At 31.7% G+C, this 15,825-nt stretch overlaps 1 protein-coding gene across 1 annotated transcript in view; it reads right to left on the bottom strand.

The window, feature by feature from the left end:
• Nucleotides 1–15,825, bottom strand: part of LOC126733829 (ATP-dependent RNA helicase vasa) — a 43,623-nt gene that overhangs the window by 6,892 nt on the left and 20,906 nt on the right. Inside the window, exons 5-9 of the mRNA XM_050437242.1 lie at nucleotides 8,930–9,153; nucleotides 8,616–8,837; nucleotides 7,118–7,294; nucleotides 6,851–7,052; nucleotides 6,632–6,781 (exon numbers count right to left, since the gene is read on the bottom strand). Coding sequence (XP_050293199.1) covers nucleotides 6,632–6,781; nucleotides 6,851–7,052; nucleotides 7,118–7,294; nucleotides 8,616–8,837; nucleotides 8,930–9,153 — 975 coding nt within the window. The remainder of the gene's footprint in view (nucleotides 1–6,631; nucleotides 6,782–6,850; nucleotides 7,053–7,117; nucleotides 7,295–8,615; nucleotides 8,838–8,929; nucleotides 9,154–15,825) is intronic.

Raw genomic sequence — 15,825 nt, 5'->3', positions numbered from 1 at the left:
CACCTACGATACAAATGTTGCGCCAAAAATGCTTTTCCACAAATGTATCGGACAGTATTTAACGCGCGCGTGTTAAATACACACCTAAGATGCATTTGCTACCAAACGGCATTTGAAGCCACACCGCATTTGTGTTTACTCCCCGGATAATCAACCTCGTCGTGTCACGTTTTGAAATAAAAATGAAGGACGATATTACACAAACCATTTTATTTATTCAGGAAGTAGAGAAATCTTATATGACCACACTTTGCAGGTAACATTCTATAGTAAGCTTGAAATTCATCATCATGATTTAATAATTGCTTTAATGCTTCAAAATTTCCCTTTTTGTAACAACCATTATTATAGGTATAAGCCCAGTACTGACGTTTCCTTCGGTTTTGACTTAATAATTGCCACATCATAAAATCATCGTCATCAGAAGACGACGATATGGCTACAAATGCGGAACAGAACTAAGCCCTGATGTGCGTGCTTGTACCGCATTTGTGGCAAATGTACAAAATGTTGAACGAAATTATGTCGAAAGACAAATGTGGCGCCACATTTGTAACTTAGGTGTGCGGCCGGCTTTACAGTACCGAGATAAAAAAAAATTGAGTTTGGGGTTTATGTTTATTTTACGCCGATAAAGTTGGGTCAAAAGGTACAGAAAATTATTTTAAAAATATTCGAAAGGGTTAAGGGAGGGATTTAGGGAGTACACAATTGTGTGTCCAGGGAGCCAACATTAGAAAAGCACAATTGTGAAACAAAATTTATTATTTTGTATGGAATGAAATAAAACAGTTTTTATCTTTGGTTAAACAAAGAAAAACATTACATTTTAGGCAACGCATTCTGGACCGACTTTTGCACCCTTCTAACCTGCATTTAACTGGGTTCTTAATTTCTTCATTCTTTGGCCAGTGTTCAAAACCATCAAAGCGTTTGTCTGCACAGGGCAAACTGGAAGGCATTCTTCTCTTTTTTATTTCATTTCCTTTAACGCTAGTCTCTTCCTCTATATTTTCTTGGCATTCTGTTTCCTCCAATACACGCTTCTTAGTACCGGCAATCAGATATTCCCCAAGATTAAGTCTAAATTCCAAAAGATCCATAATATCTTTGCTTCGAAGGTTTTGACTATAACAATCCCTTCGATACTCCATCCAGCTGTTTACTATTGCTAAATCGAACAAATGTAGGATGGCGTCCTAAGAGTCCATTTCCGGATTCGAAAGAAAGATCGGTAGTATTCCATCATTTGGTCGCAAACATCTACACCACCCATGTTTTCGTTGTATGATTTAATAACAGCTGGGCATGCTATCCCTGAACGTTTTTTTTCTGTTTTATTCCATCTTTGCACCTCAGTTTCCGGCTGTCTTCCAAAAGCTGTGGATCTCATTAAAACAGATTTATTATCTTTCCACTTTGTAATGCAAAGTTTATTATCGGTTGTAACAACTTCTTCTGACTCTCCCCTATTCATTAAACTGTCTTTTTTAGAATCAAACCCTTTCACTCTGTTGGACATAATTGTAGCAGTTGCATTCAAACTCGTCAATTTGTTCATCAAAGCAATAGTTGAAAAGTATCTGTCAAACTATTTTGAGGTAATGTTTCTGCTAGACGCAATATTATTGCGGGTCCCAAGCCTAAATCCCTATCTTTTAGCGGGGTAGTATTGCCCTGGTAGATTTCAAAATCCAATACCAGTCCGTCGGATGTCGTAAGAACGAAATTCTTCAGTCCCACTGGTCTTGGTTTATTTTTAACAAATTGTCGAACTGAAAAAAAAGGAATCATTTGTTCGTCAATAGAAAAAGCTGTCTTTTCTTTTCTTTCAATGGCTTTACATCTATTGCGAACCAAATCAATTACCGGCTATATTCTCCACAATCTATTCTTTTTTTGTTCCTCTTCTGATACGCTAAGATTGTCAACGACATGTAAATTTACACGTATCATGTAAAACCTTTGTCGGGTCATGACCCCATCAATTAATGGGAACTTATATTTTCCATTCCAATACATATGTATCCTTGGAAGATGAATACATGCCATCAAAGCATTCATTCCGAAAAATTTATTTATTTCTTGAGAGGTAAAGTTGTTTTCTTTTGCATTTTGTTGCAAGAAATACTGGGAAGTGAAATTTGCGGCCGACTCAAAAAAATCATCATCCAAATATTTAGCAAAATATTCGTTTTGGAGTTTTTACGATGGATGGAGTATAGTCCTCTTTTACAGGAAAATCATTGCTTCTAAAGTTTCCATGCTTCCATTGGAGAGTCTGGAAATGTATGAGGGGTAAATCATCTTCTGAATCTGAAGAGCTATAAGCTTCATTTGGTGCTACAATTGGGATCTTTTCGTGAATTTCAAACTCATCTTCTTCATCCTCGGACTCTAAATCCGACCCAACGATTCAAGTTTAGTAAATTAAAATAGTTAGATGAGCAACCGTAATGTTAATAATATTTTTTGAATTTTAAGTACCAAATTCAAATAACTCGTAACTCGTAATGAAATATTACGTTTTGTTTATATTTACTTAATGAAAGTTTCTCAAAACTAATGAGTTATATTAGGTATATAAAACTTATTATTATATAACATGATTGAATGAGATTGTTAGTTATAAAACTGTAATATTAATTGGAGCAAAGTGAATGTATATTATTGGAATTATACGTTTTTATGATATTTTCTAATTATTTTGTCAGTTAATTGTTTAAAACAGAAGAACTTGTCCAATGTGAAAAAATTAATTAATACTAAACTATTTAGGTTTTCCCAGTCATCTCCTGTGTAAATAATGCCCATGTTAGTAATAATCTCCTTAATTTTCCTTTTTAAATTAAGTCGTCTAGAAGTTGAAACAATGCCTCCTCGTCATCCCTTAGATGGTCCAAATCAATAATTTCCTTACTTCTTCCTGTAACAAAGAATTAATTGTATCCAACTTAATTAAAACCAAACCACGTTAACTCCCGTGGCTCACAATTGTGATATACATAACAAAACCATTCTTGGAATCAACAATTTTAAAGATATTTTCAATCTCTAAAAATAATACACTTAATTGAATTTATTATACCTATTTAATATTAAGCACTTCTTTTTTTCCCCTAAATTCTATAAATAAATAATAACTTACCTGCACGAGCCATTGTTGAAAATAATCTGAAACTTTTCAGGTTATGACAAGAATGCACTCCCGGCAAAATAAACGATTTGCGCGTGCACACCTATAAAATGCCCTATTTACAATCATTACGACCAACTAACCTGAAACTTACTGGGGTTATAAGGCGTTCTATTGGTAATGAATGTGCGAAAACCCTAAGTAAATTGGTCAATTATTTTTGAATCTATGGCAGTTTGCTAAAAAGTGGTCCAAGAAAAAATTTACCCTCAAGTTTAAAAATTCATTAAAAATTCAAATCACGACCAATTAACTTGAAACTTACTGCAGTTATAAGGCATTCTATTGGTAATGGATGTGCGAAAGCCCTAAGTAAATTGGTCAATTATTTTTGGATTTATGGCAGTTTTTCAAGAAGTGGTCCAAAAAAAATTTATCCTCAAATTTAAAAATTCAATAAAAATTCAAATCACGACCAATTAACTTGAAACTTACTGGGATTATAAGGCGTTCTATTGGTAGTGGATGTGCGAAAACCCTAAGTAAATTGGTCAATTATTTTTGAATCTATGGCAGTTTGTTAAAAAGTGGTCAAAGAAAAAATTTACCCTCAAGTTTAAAAATTCATTAAAAATTCAAATCACGACCAATTAACTTGAATCTTACTGGGGTTATAAGGCGTTCTATTGGTAATGGATGTGTGAAAGCCCTAAGTAAATTGGTCAATTATTTTTGAATTTATGGCAGTTTTTCAAAAAGTTGTCCAAAAAAAATGTATCCTCAAGTTTAAAAATTCATTAAAAATTCAAATCACGACCAATTAACTTGAAACTTACTGGGATTATAAGGCGTTCTATTGGTAGTGGATGTGCGAAAACCCTAAGTAAATTGGTCAATTATTTTTGAATCTATGGCAGTTTGTTAAAAAGTGGTCAAAGAAAAAATTTACCCTCAAGTTTAAAAATTCATTAAAAATTCAAATCACGACCAATTAACTTGAATCTTACTGGGGTTATAAGGCGTTCTATTGGTAATGGATGTGTGAAAGCCCTAAGTAAATTGGTCAATTATTTTTGAATTTATGGCAGTTTTTCAAAAAGTTGTCCAAAAAAAATGTATCCTCAAGTTTAAAAATTCATTAAAAATTCAAATCACGACCAATTAACTTGAAACTTACTGGGGTTATAAGGCGTTCTATTGGTAACGGATGTGCGAAAACCCTAAGTAAATTGGTCAATTATTTTCGAATCTATGGCAGTTTTTCAAAAAGTGGTCCAAAAAAAAAATTATCCTCAAATTTAAAAATTCATTTAAAATTTAAATCACGACTAATTTACTTGAAACTTACTGGAGTTATAAGGCGTTCTATTGGTAATGGATGTGCGAAAGCCCTAAGTAAATTGGTCAATTATTTTGGAATCTATGGGAGTGTTTCAAAAAGTGGTCCAAAAAAAAATATCCTCAAATTTAAAAATTCATTTAAAATTTAACTCACGACCAATTAACTTGAAACTTACTGGGGTTATAAGCCGTTCTATTGGTAAGGAATGTGCGAAAACCCTAAGTAAATTGGTCAATTATATTCGAATCTATGGCAGTTTGTTAAAAAGTGGCCCAAGAAAAAATTTACCCTCAACTTTAAAAATTCAAATCACGATCAATTTGCTTGAAACTGACTGGAGTTATAAGGCGTTCTATTGGTAATGGACGTGCGAAAACCCTAAGTAAATTGGTCAATTATTTTTGAATTTATGGCAGTTTGTTTAAAAGTGGTCCAAGAAAAAATTTATCCTCAAGTTTAAAATTTCAAATCACGATCAATTTACTTGAAACTAACAGAGAATCATGTTTTTACCCTTAAATTCATCCTCAGGAACTGTCCTGTATTAATGTGAAAAAATTATAAAAATATATTGAATGATTCCTAAGTTATGACCAAAAGTCTGCTATAAAATAAGAAATCTTGATATTGCAAGATGTTTTTCAAAAATTCAACTTTTTTTGGACCTTGGCTGACAAAATTGACTCTAACTAAGAGAGTTTTTGACATATAAGAATCGTTCATATCTTAAATTAATGGCAATGAAGTGCCCTTCCTTTGGATCAAACCCTTTTAAAAATATTCAAATTATTTCATTAAAATATTCCCAAGAAAAGTTGATATTTGCTAAGAAAATGAGCCAAAAAATTGCCCTTACCAAAACTGCCTTAGAAAGTAAAATCTTTAACCAAGAATCATGTTTTTACCTTAAATCTATCCTAAGGAACTCTCCTGCATTAATGTGAAAAAATTATAAAAATATATTGAATGATTCCTACCTAAGTTATGACCGAAAAAACTTTTTTGTTGCAATATGTGCTCACCAAACTGTTTTTGGGGTACAAGAAATGTTCATGTATCAAACCATTAGCTACCAAAAGGCTTTTAAGAATATTCCAATTATTTGTTTCAAAATAAAGTCTGCTTGAAACATAAGTTTGTCATAACACATCATTGATTTCATATGATGTTTTGCAATAGGGGCACCACCAAGTCAGAAACATCGCTTTCAAGCTACAAAGTCCTATTGAATAAATAAATTTAAAGTCTAATTTACCTTTTTACATCCTTTATTTTCAAGGCAGTCTTCCACTGGTTACACTGGGGACTATGTCGCACGGTTCTCTACCCAGATTAAACATTTTTTGATCCTTATAACACTAGTAAATAAGGAAGTCACAATTGTGACATCGGGTAGCGTAAGGGTTAGAACAAACTTAAAAAACATTTTTCCACTGCTTGTAGGTCCCGTTTGCATCTTAATTTTTTTTTAAATTTATCTTACAAATTTATGCCGCGTGGCATATTTTTAACGCTCTATGAATACAGTACCACGATCTGGACGGTTTAACAAGAGAATTTCAGATAGAATGTTAAAAATAAAATAAGGTGTCTCCACTTAAATCCGCAGGAATTTGAAAACAATTTTATGTCAGCAATGTTATTCACAAAATAAGCACTTTTTGTATGGCTATAAAAAGCGGATTGCAAATATTTTCTTAATATTATATTATGTATAGAGTAAACGGGTTTTTAATATAGAGAAAATATTTAAAGTTTCGCCTCTATATTTAAAGAAATATTCAAAGAGAGTTTGTTATCAATAGACCACATTGCAAACCTGTACAAGTCCTTTTCAATATTCATACCATCATGGTGCATTCTAACGCAGTTCTAAATTTTCAAGTGATTTGCATAAATTGAGAACTGAAGGTCATTAAAGAACAAATCGAAGAGAAGTAGGGACATATGGTACCTTTGATGTCACATTAATAGTAATTGATTTATGCCTTCTATTACACACAAATAACTCCAAAACTCCCTCAAAGGACAATAATTGATCACTTTTATACAAGGGGTTACTTAAAACGTGCAATTTATCGATAAAATCTTATAGTACACATCACACGTTTTTTTTTGTACTGATTACTTTAACAGTATCTAAAGAGACTGACCTTTTTTAAACTCCCACAATGCTTGTTCCCTTTCCCGTTGCAGCCGGTCGCCGTGAATACTGGTCGAGGGAATATCGCTCTCGCACAAATATGTGGCCAAGAAGTCGGTCATCCTTTTCATTTCCACGAACACTAGCGTCCTTTCTTTCCCTACAATTGAACCAATGATTAAATAATGACCTTTACATCAAATAATAACCTTAAAATAATAATGCTTACTCTCTGGCACACCCTGAAGCATTTCAAGCAGCTTATTGATCTTTTCATACTTGGGCACCGAAATGACCGTCTGCTCGACGTCGGTAGAGGCGCTCCCGACGATTCCGACCACCACGAAAATGTAATTATGCAAAAATTTCCCAGCTAAGTGTTGAATTTCCTCCGGGAACGTGGCGGAGAACATTAGGGTTTGTCTTTCTCCCTAAAAATAAAAAAAAAGGAAAGTTGTCCCGAAACGTGACGCATTCATCGGTCAAATTCACTTACTGTGGCGACCATTGTAGGATGAGAAAGCATTTGTTCAACCGTCGGCAAGAATCCCATGTCCAACATGCGATCGGCTTCGTCTAATACGAAAAATTTAACCGACTCGAAGCTGATGTGTCCGTGGTCGACAAAATCGTTTAAACGGCCCGGGGTGGCTACTAAAATGTTACATCCGGCCTGAAACGCCAAATAAATCTTAGGGTTTTATTTAATTATTCAATGTGTACAAGAAAACACGATTTCCACAGACGATTGAATTTTCATTTCTATATCCTCATCTCAGTTCATCAGATGGCACAAAAAAAATGTCTAAGATGAAAATATCATGTAAGTAACAATTTCGCCAATTATAACGACAAAAATGTGAACAAACTGCGTTATTGCACGCCTTGCAGAGCAACAATTTATCGTTTCAGACTTTACTTGATTATTTAACCTACAATTTGATCCGTTAAAATTGATTGTACATTAAAATGTCTAATATACCCAATACAGAGAAAATGTAAGAACAAATCTTGCAGATCGACAACACTAAATGTTAAAATAGATAACGCTTTAAGTGACTCCACAAGGACCTCTGTTGTTTATTTTATATATCAACTCAATTACAAATGTTGCTTTTGATGGAAATATGTGGGAGGAGGCAAAACATTATGCTAGAATAAATCGACCATTCTTTTCATACTTAAGATATTCAAAATCTACCAGATAAAATGCATGACGCATGTAATGTACTTCCCAAATGTTAAGTATTTGGGAATCATCATCGACAGTAACTGGAAGTGGTACTTACATACTACACATTTAACAAAACAACTAAATTTTCTACTTTACAAATTTTACGCTATTAGAAATATTTTAAACAGAAGTATGCTTATAACCATATACCAAAGTTTAGTGGAATCAATACAAGAGTTGTAATACATACTGCCCCAGAGTAATATTCCATATCTTGTATTGATTCCACTACTTTGGAATATATATTTATAATATTTTGGAACTTTGGAATATGGTTATAAGCATACTTCTGTTTAAAATATTCCTAATGGCTTAAAATTTGTAAAGTAGAAAATTTAGTTGTTTTGTTAAATGTGTAGTATGTAAGTACCACTTCCAGTTACTGTCGATGATGATTCTCAAATACTTAACATTTGGGAAGTACATTACATGCGTCATGAATTGTTCTTCACTATTGACCATTAAGTTTCCTTCTACTCCCTACAGGACTAACTTGATAATGACTCCTCTCAAATGTTTGTGAGTATGAGAGTTCTCTATGCGATTTTTAACTGTCTATTTTAATCAATATTTAATTGTATATTTTATAAAAATTTGTAAAATTAAATTTGAACTATTATTTCCTGAATATCTTAGGATTTTCTAATTGAATTTAATTTTATTGTGACCTGTATAACTCTAGGTTATGTATTATCACAAATAAACTTAAACATAAGCAAAAATCTTGAGAAAAACATGAAGTTCTTTGTTGAAAGCTTACCATAACCTGATTCCTCTGATGGTTAACGGACGTCCCCCCATAAATAACGACAGTTTTCACAATCGAATTGTAAGCGAACTTCTTCGCTTGCTCGTAGATTTGTATGGCCAATTCTCTCGTGGGACTCACTATCACCACGTCCGGTTGACTGGTGCTTCCCACTCTAGTAGGAGGATTTCCCGCTTCCATTATTTTATGGATCATTGGGAGCAAAAATGCCGCCTAAAATAAAGTTTGAAGAAGTGCTCACTACATTCTCGTAGAAAAGTTGTAAATAATGGTGAATAAATTTAATGAATAAATGAATTGCTTACGGTTTTTCCAGATCCGGTCTGGGCGCAACCCATAAGATCCCTGCCGGCCATAATAATGGGAATGGCGTATTTCTGGATCGGGGTCGGTTTATCGTATCCGGACTTTTTCACGTTGTCTATTAAATGTTGCTTGAGTCCGGACTCGTTGAAGGAGTTTATTGCCTCCGGCACGTTTTCTCCCGATACTTTCACTTCGATTTCGTCCAGTTTCATGAAGTTTACACCTTGGGATAAAAGAAAATTGATAAATATTAAAAAATTACTTCCCCTTTTTCAGGACTAATATTTTTTCCCAAACGCGAATACCGTTTTCATGCAATTATTCTAATCAAAGAATTGGAAGAAGATGCCATGATGCCAATCGCCTTCTAAATCCCCGGATGTATTGCCTCTTGATTTTTTCCTCTGTGGTCACCAAACCAACAAAATCTGTAGTTGAAACGACGCAATTTGACTCAATAGAACAACTGACAGAGAGAGAAGTTTAACGCCGAGCTATTTCCAGAAAAATCCAAAAAAAAACTAGTACTACTCAGAAGAGTATATTGAAAGGATTTTTTTTTTAAACTATAAAATAATATAATATAAATAGAGAGCTGTCATTTAAATAATAAATTATTTTTTTCCCTACATATTAGAGAAATTGATTGCAGCAATCAATCTTAGCAAGGTCTTTGGTTTGTTTACATGTGTTAATTTTCTGCTCCCAGTTTTTTAAGATTTTCTTCATTAAGAACCAGTGCAATTTGTGCAATAATGTTATAATCGTGTAGTGTAGTGGTAATTAAACCCCAGTAAATAAAAGGATTTTGAAATAAAAAGGGTGTATTGGTCTTAAAACAACAGCAAATATTTGAGGTTAGGTACTTCATGTGCACCTGGTTTTTAATTTTCAAAATCCTACAAAGATGGAGGGGAATGAGATAACTTGCCTTAAATGTAAAACAGAGATTGAGGACGATCAATTCTATAAGTGTGACTCTTGCCTGGGAATAATACATAAAAGCTGCACAAGCCTTACAGCATCGGAAGTAAAATGCATGCCCCTGCAAAAGAGGCTCTTGCTTTTGATCACTGTCGTAAACTATTGGCAAGACTACCGTATCTTATGGGAGCTATTGAAGCTATGAAAAAGGACATTGAAGAACTAAAATCAATGAAGGTGGCAGCCTACCCAAATAATCTTGAAAAACAATATTCAGAGATTCTAAAAGCAAATTGTAATAATAAAACTAGTAATATTGGAACCAACTTTCCCACACTAATTGTTAAACCAAAAAGCAAACAAACTGGAGACAAAACTGAAAAGGATTTAAAAGACAAAGTTAATCTGACTACTCTAAACTTGAGTATTCAAAATTCAAGAAGTACAAAGGAATGGAAGTATAATAGTCAAATGTAAAACTAAGGCAGATATTAATATTCTGAAGACAGAAACGGAAAAGCATCTTGGAACCAAATATATTATCGAAACACCAAAAATGAAAAACCCTAGGGTTAAAATTATAGGCTATGCCGGAACTAAATCAGCAAATGAAATTGAATGCTCCATTAAAAATCAAAACAAATGGATTGATAGGAAAGATAACTTGAATGTTACCTATATCAAAAAAACTAGGGATGGAAGTAATAAATCTACAGTATTCATGGAATGTTCTCCAAAGTTATTCAAACAATTAATGGAAGAAAAAAAGATTTATCTAGAGTGGGAAAGATATCCAGTGTATGAAGATCTTAGTGTGACAATTTGTTTTAACTGTCAAGGCTTTTATCACAAAAGTAATAAATGTGATAAGAATAAGGTATGTGCTAAGTGTTCTGGTTCACATGACACCGCACAGTGTAATATTCAATTGTTGAAGTGCAATAACTGTCATTTAGCAAACATGACATATAAAAAAAAATTAAAAACTGATCATTCAGCATTAGATCCTGCATGCCCATCAACTCAGTATCATCTAGGAATCATAAGAAGTAAAATTAATTATTCCTGTTAATTTAATGGTTTTAGTAATTCAAGATGAAATTTTGGAAGACTCGTCCTTATACCCGCATGTTGCCCAAATGGTTGATGAAATTGAACTTAATGAACACATTTCTAGGGACAGTAAGTTGTTAAACATATTGCATTTAAACATAAGAAGTATTAAAAAGAATCTCAATGAGTTGTTAATACTCTTAGAAAATTTTAAACTTGATTTTACTGATATTATTATCTTGAGTGAATGTTTTCAAATCTCAAATATAAATAACTACAATATACCCATGTTTTAATACCTGCAGACTTTAACAGAAATAATGGTGTTATATTATTTGTGAAAGCTTGTATCAATGTATGCTTTTCTTTTATTCGGTTGCCAAACTCATTAGTAACAATTGGAAGATTAACATTTAATAAGAATAACATTTCCTTTGGTGTTACTTCTGTCTACAAACCCCCACCGATATTAAAAAGGGTATTTATAGATGATATATATGAGTTCCTTCAAACAAATGCACAACTAAATAGTTATGAATTTTTTATAGGTGATGTAAATATAGACCTCTTAGATGTGGTTGCTTACTATGGCTGAATTGGGATTTCAATCTCTTATAAATTCTATAACCCGATTTGAAACCAAAACGTGTCTTGACCATATATTCGTTAAGTGGAAAAATAAATTTAAACATAATCTTGATTCATTCATACTAAGCACATATATTACTGATCATAATCCTGTAATGGTTAATTTAAGTCATACTAACGATTCCAAAGATTTTCAACAGGTCCCAGACACAATCACCAAAACAAAACTTAATATAGATAAAATGAAATTGTTGCTACAAAATTGGGATTGGTTAGATGTTGTAAGTGTAAATGACTCAGGAATTGCTATGAATAACTTTTTAGTAAGATATCTACAAATAATGAAAGAGTCTCAAACGAAATATTTTGTTCTCAAAAATAATCTAAAAAAGGTTAAAAAATGGATCACAATAGGCTTAATAACTTCCATTAGGCATAGGGATAAATTAAAACGCCAGTTATTCAGAAACTACAATGCCGAACTTGAATCACAATATAAGATTTATAGAAACAATTTAAATAAATTAATAAAAAATACAAAAAATTAATATTATCAATATCAAGTAGATATAAATAAAAATAACTTAAAGGGTATATATAACATAATTAAAGACGCGACAAATGAAAAAGATAATAAGGCCGGTAATATTCAGCTAGTAGGGGATAATAGGGAAATAATTCACTCAGATAAAGACATATCAAACTCCTTTAATAAATACTTCATAAATGTAGGTATAGAAATGGAAAAAAGATCCCTCCTTCAACACAAACATATGCAGTAGATTTTAATAATCCTCACTCAATGTTTCTTAGCCCTGTAACAAAAAACGAACTTATTGAACATATATCTTCTCTAAAAAATAATTGTGCATCTGGTCATGATGAGGTTTCAACAAGGTCACAAACAAACATGTACTGAAATTCTTGATCTTCTTTTACATATAATGAATGTTTGTCTAGAAACCGGAAAAGTACTAAGTTGCTTTAAAATATCGATTGTGACTCCTATATTAAAATCCGGCAATTCCACCGCTGTAAAAAATTACAGGCCAGTGAGCTTAATCACAAATTTTTCTAAAATATTAGAAAAGTATATTAAGAAAAGGTTGGTTGAGTTTCTGGCTGCTAACCATGTTCTTTCACCACAACAATATGGTTTTCTTAAGGGTTCTAGTACCAATGATGACTTTGACATCTGAAATTGTTAAAAATTTAAATCTGGGCAAAAAAAGTATTGCAGTATTTCTTGACTTGGCTAAAGCATTTGACACTGTTTCTCATGAAAGACTTCTTAATGTGCTTGATTGTTATGGAGTTAGAGGAACAGTGCTACAACTTTTAAAAAGCTATCTTACAGACAGATATCAGAGGGTTCGAATCAATAACACACTAAGTAGTGAATTGAGAATAGAAATGGGTGTGCCACAAGGCACCGTTCTGGGCCCCATTCTTTTCTTAGTTTACATTAATTCCATGTTAAAAATAAATATAGATGGAATATCAATTTCATATGCCGAGGATACTGCATTAATTTTCAGTGGAAATACTTGGCCAGAGACTCAACAAAAAGCGATTAATGGGTTTAGGGTAATTAAAAGCTGGCTATGTGTGAATAAATTGTCATTAAATCTTACTAAGACTAATTATATAGCCTTTTCATTAACTGAAGTTAATAGACCTCCATTCTCAACTATATTAGTAGATAGTGATAAAATTAATGAAGTTTCAAAAACCAAATATCTTGAGATAGTAATTGATAAGTACCTAAAATGGGGTCCTCATATGGATTATGTGACGAATAGGATCAGAAATCTGCTACATACATTTTTTCTTCTTAGAAATATATTTAACAAAAACCTTTTACAAACAATTTATAAAAATCTGATAGAAGCTGTGATTCGTTATGGCATATTAGTATGGGGTGGGTTGTACAACATTTATTTAAATAAGCTTAACATAATCCAAAAATCTATTCTAAAAATAATGTATAAAAAGCCTAGGAGATACCTATCCCACTTACTTTTCACTGAAGAAATTTAAAATGTAAGATGTATTTATATTCACACAGTTTCCATGTATATCCACAAAAATCAAAATAAATTAACATATATCAATCATATGCATAACACACATGGTAGAGCAGATCAATTAATTGAAATACCTTTAAGTCGAAACAACATCAATTTCAAATTTATTACTTGGCTTGGGCCAAAAATTTACAACATTTTACCAAAGCAAATTAAAAACATAACACATGTAACCTTATTTAAGAGAAAAGTAAAATCATACATCTATCAGTATTATGAAGAAAAATTTAAAAGTATGCTAAATTAAATTAAGATGCAATGAATGTATAATGTAAATTGATATTATGTGAACTAATTTAAAATTTATATATATATTTTTTTTTAATCTTGCTAACTATAATAAATTATTTATTTTGTTTTTAGCACACACAGGTGTTTGTACACCTAGGTGCTACTAAGAAATTTGTTATTTTTTTACCATAGCATTTATATTATAAAACAAATTATGTATTAATTAAATGATAATAAACGTGGAAGGATTACAGGGCGTACTGTATCCTCCTCCTCCTCCTCAATTTTTTTTTTGGTTTCTCAAATATAGCCATTGTAGGTTATCAAATTGTCACCCTGTCTATTTCCAAATATTATATAGAATAGTAAAAAAATAGATTAAGCGGACAGAGGATGTATTTCAATTCTAATTTGTTCTATCTTAGAGAGCTCGTTATTTGTATTAAATTTTATGTTTTTCTACTTATCGGTATTCTATACCACTTCAAATAAGAAGTTTTTATTTTTTAACAATAATTAATAAAAAAAAACCAGTTATGGTTTTTATTGAGAATTAGTCTGAAATGCGTTTAAACTATTTTTTAATCAATACCAACAAAAGGACTTGTGTTACGTTTACTTCTCCCTAAGGCATTTTAAGAAAAGTTGATGTGTTATAACAAATTTTTCTAAATTGTGATAAAATACACAATTTAAGACAAATTTATTTTCAATAAAACTTGGCTAGCAAGTAGTTACCAAACGAAACTTAACAAAACAAAATTTAGTAAATTGAAGTTTTTTTCCATTAAGAAATATATTATATTTGAGGCATAAAGAATATGACATGCCTCTGATTCAAAATTCAAATGCAACTATGAGAGAGTGTCATATGTGCCGAGGATGACTAGAGGTGAAAACGTCGCATGAATTGTTAATATATCATTTGACGCTTTATATTTAACAATTAGGAAAATTAAATATTTTTCATGTTTTCCAGGTGTTTAGGATAATTTTTTCAGTACCTTTGAGTTATTTTTTTCCTATCTTTGGACTCATTTATTCCAACTTACAGGCAATTAAAACGTTTTTCAAATTTACTCAAGGGTTCAAACATTGTTCATATTTTCCAGGTATTTAAGGTAATTTGTTTAATATATTCCAGGAAATTGAGTTTTCCAAATGTTATTTTTTTACAACTTACAGGCAATTGAAATACTTGCTTTCCAGTTTTAAAAACCTTTCAGGGATTTAAAATAAATTCAATTTCCCAAGAATTTAGTACTTTTTATGTTTTTCATGAATTCCGAGTAATTTTTGACAACTTACAGGCAATTAGGATGTTTTTCCATTAGATTGAATCATTGATCATACTTTCAAGATGTTTAGGATCATTTTTTCAATAATTTCTAGGAAATTCAAGTATTTTTTTTAATATTTTCCATGCTTTTGGATCTATTTTTTCCAACTTGCAGGTAATGACTATGTTTTTCACATTTTCTCAAGGATTAAAATATTGTTCATATTTTCCAGGTATTTAGGGTAGTTTGTTTAATATATTCCAGAGAATTGAGGTAATGTCTGTCATGCTTTTCAAGTTTTTTTTCCTAACTTACAGGCAATTGAAATACTTGCTTTCCAGACTTTTGAAGTCAGTTTTATAAACCTTCTAGGGATTTTAAATCAATTAGAGTCTCCAAGAATATAAATCCATTTTTTTAGAAATTAAGGAAGGAACCTTTCTCTCTTCATCGTTTTCCAGGTTTCTAGAGTGGTATGTGTGATTAAGGGTTAATAATTTAGGCAGCTTTGGATAGGGCAATTTTCCTAAGATAGTCTTAATAGTATGATGAATATTTTTAAAAAACAATCGAAATATTCTCAAAAGAAAGCCACTCCTCAAAAGGGCATTTCATTGTCATTCGTTTCATATAAGAACGTTTCTGTACCTCAAAAACTATCCGAGTTAAACGTGATTTCGTTCAACAAAATTTGAATCATTGTTCAATCAATTAAAAAAAAACTAAACTGAT

Source organism: Anthonomus grandis, chromosome 3 (genome assembly GCF_022605725.1).
Source record: "Anthonomus grandis grandis chromosome 3, icAntGran1.3, whole genome shotgun sequence".
Lineage (NCBI taxonomy): Eukaryota > Metazoa > Arthropoda > Insecta > Coleoptera > Curculionidae > Anthonomus > Anthonomus grandis.
This window is presented reverse-complemented; position numbering and strand designations above follow the sequence as displayed.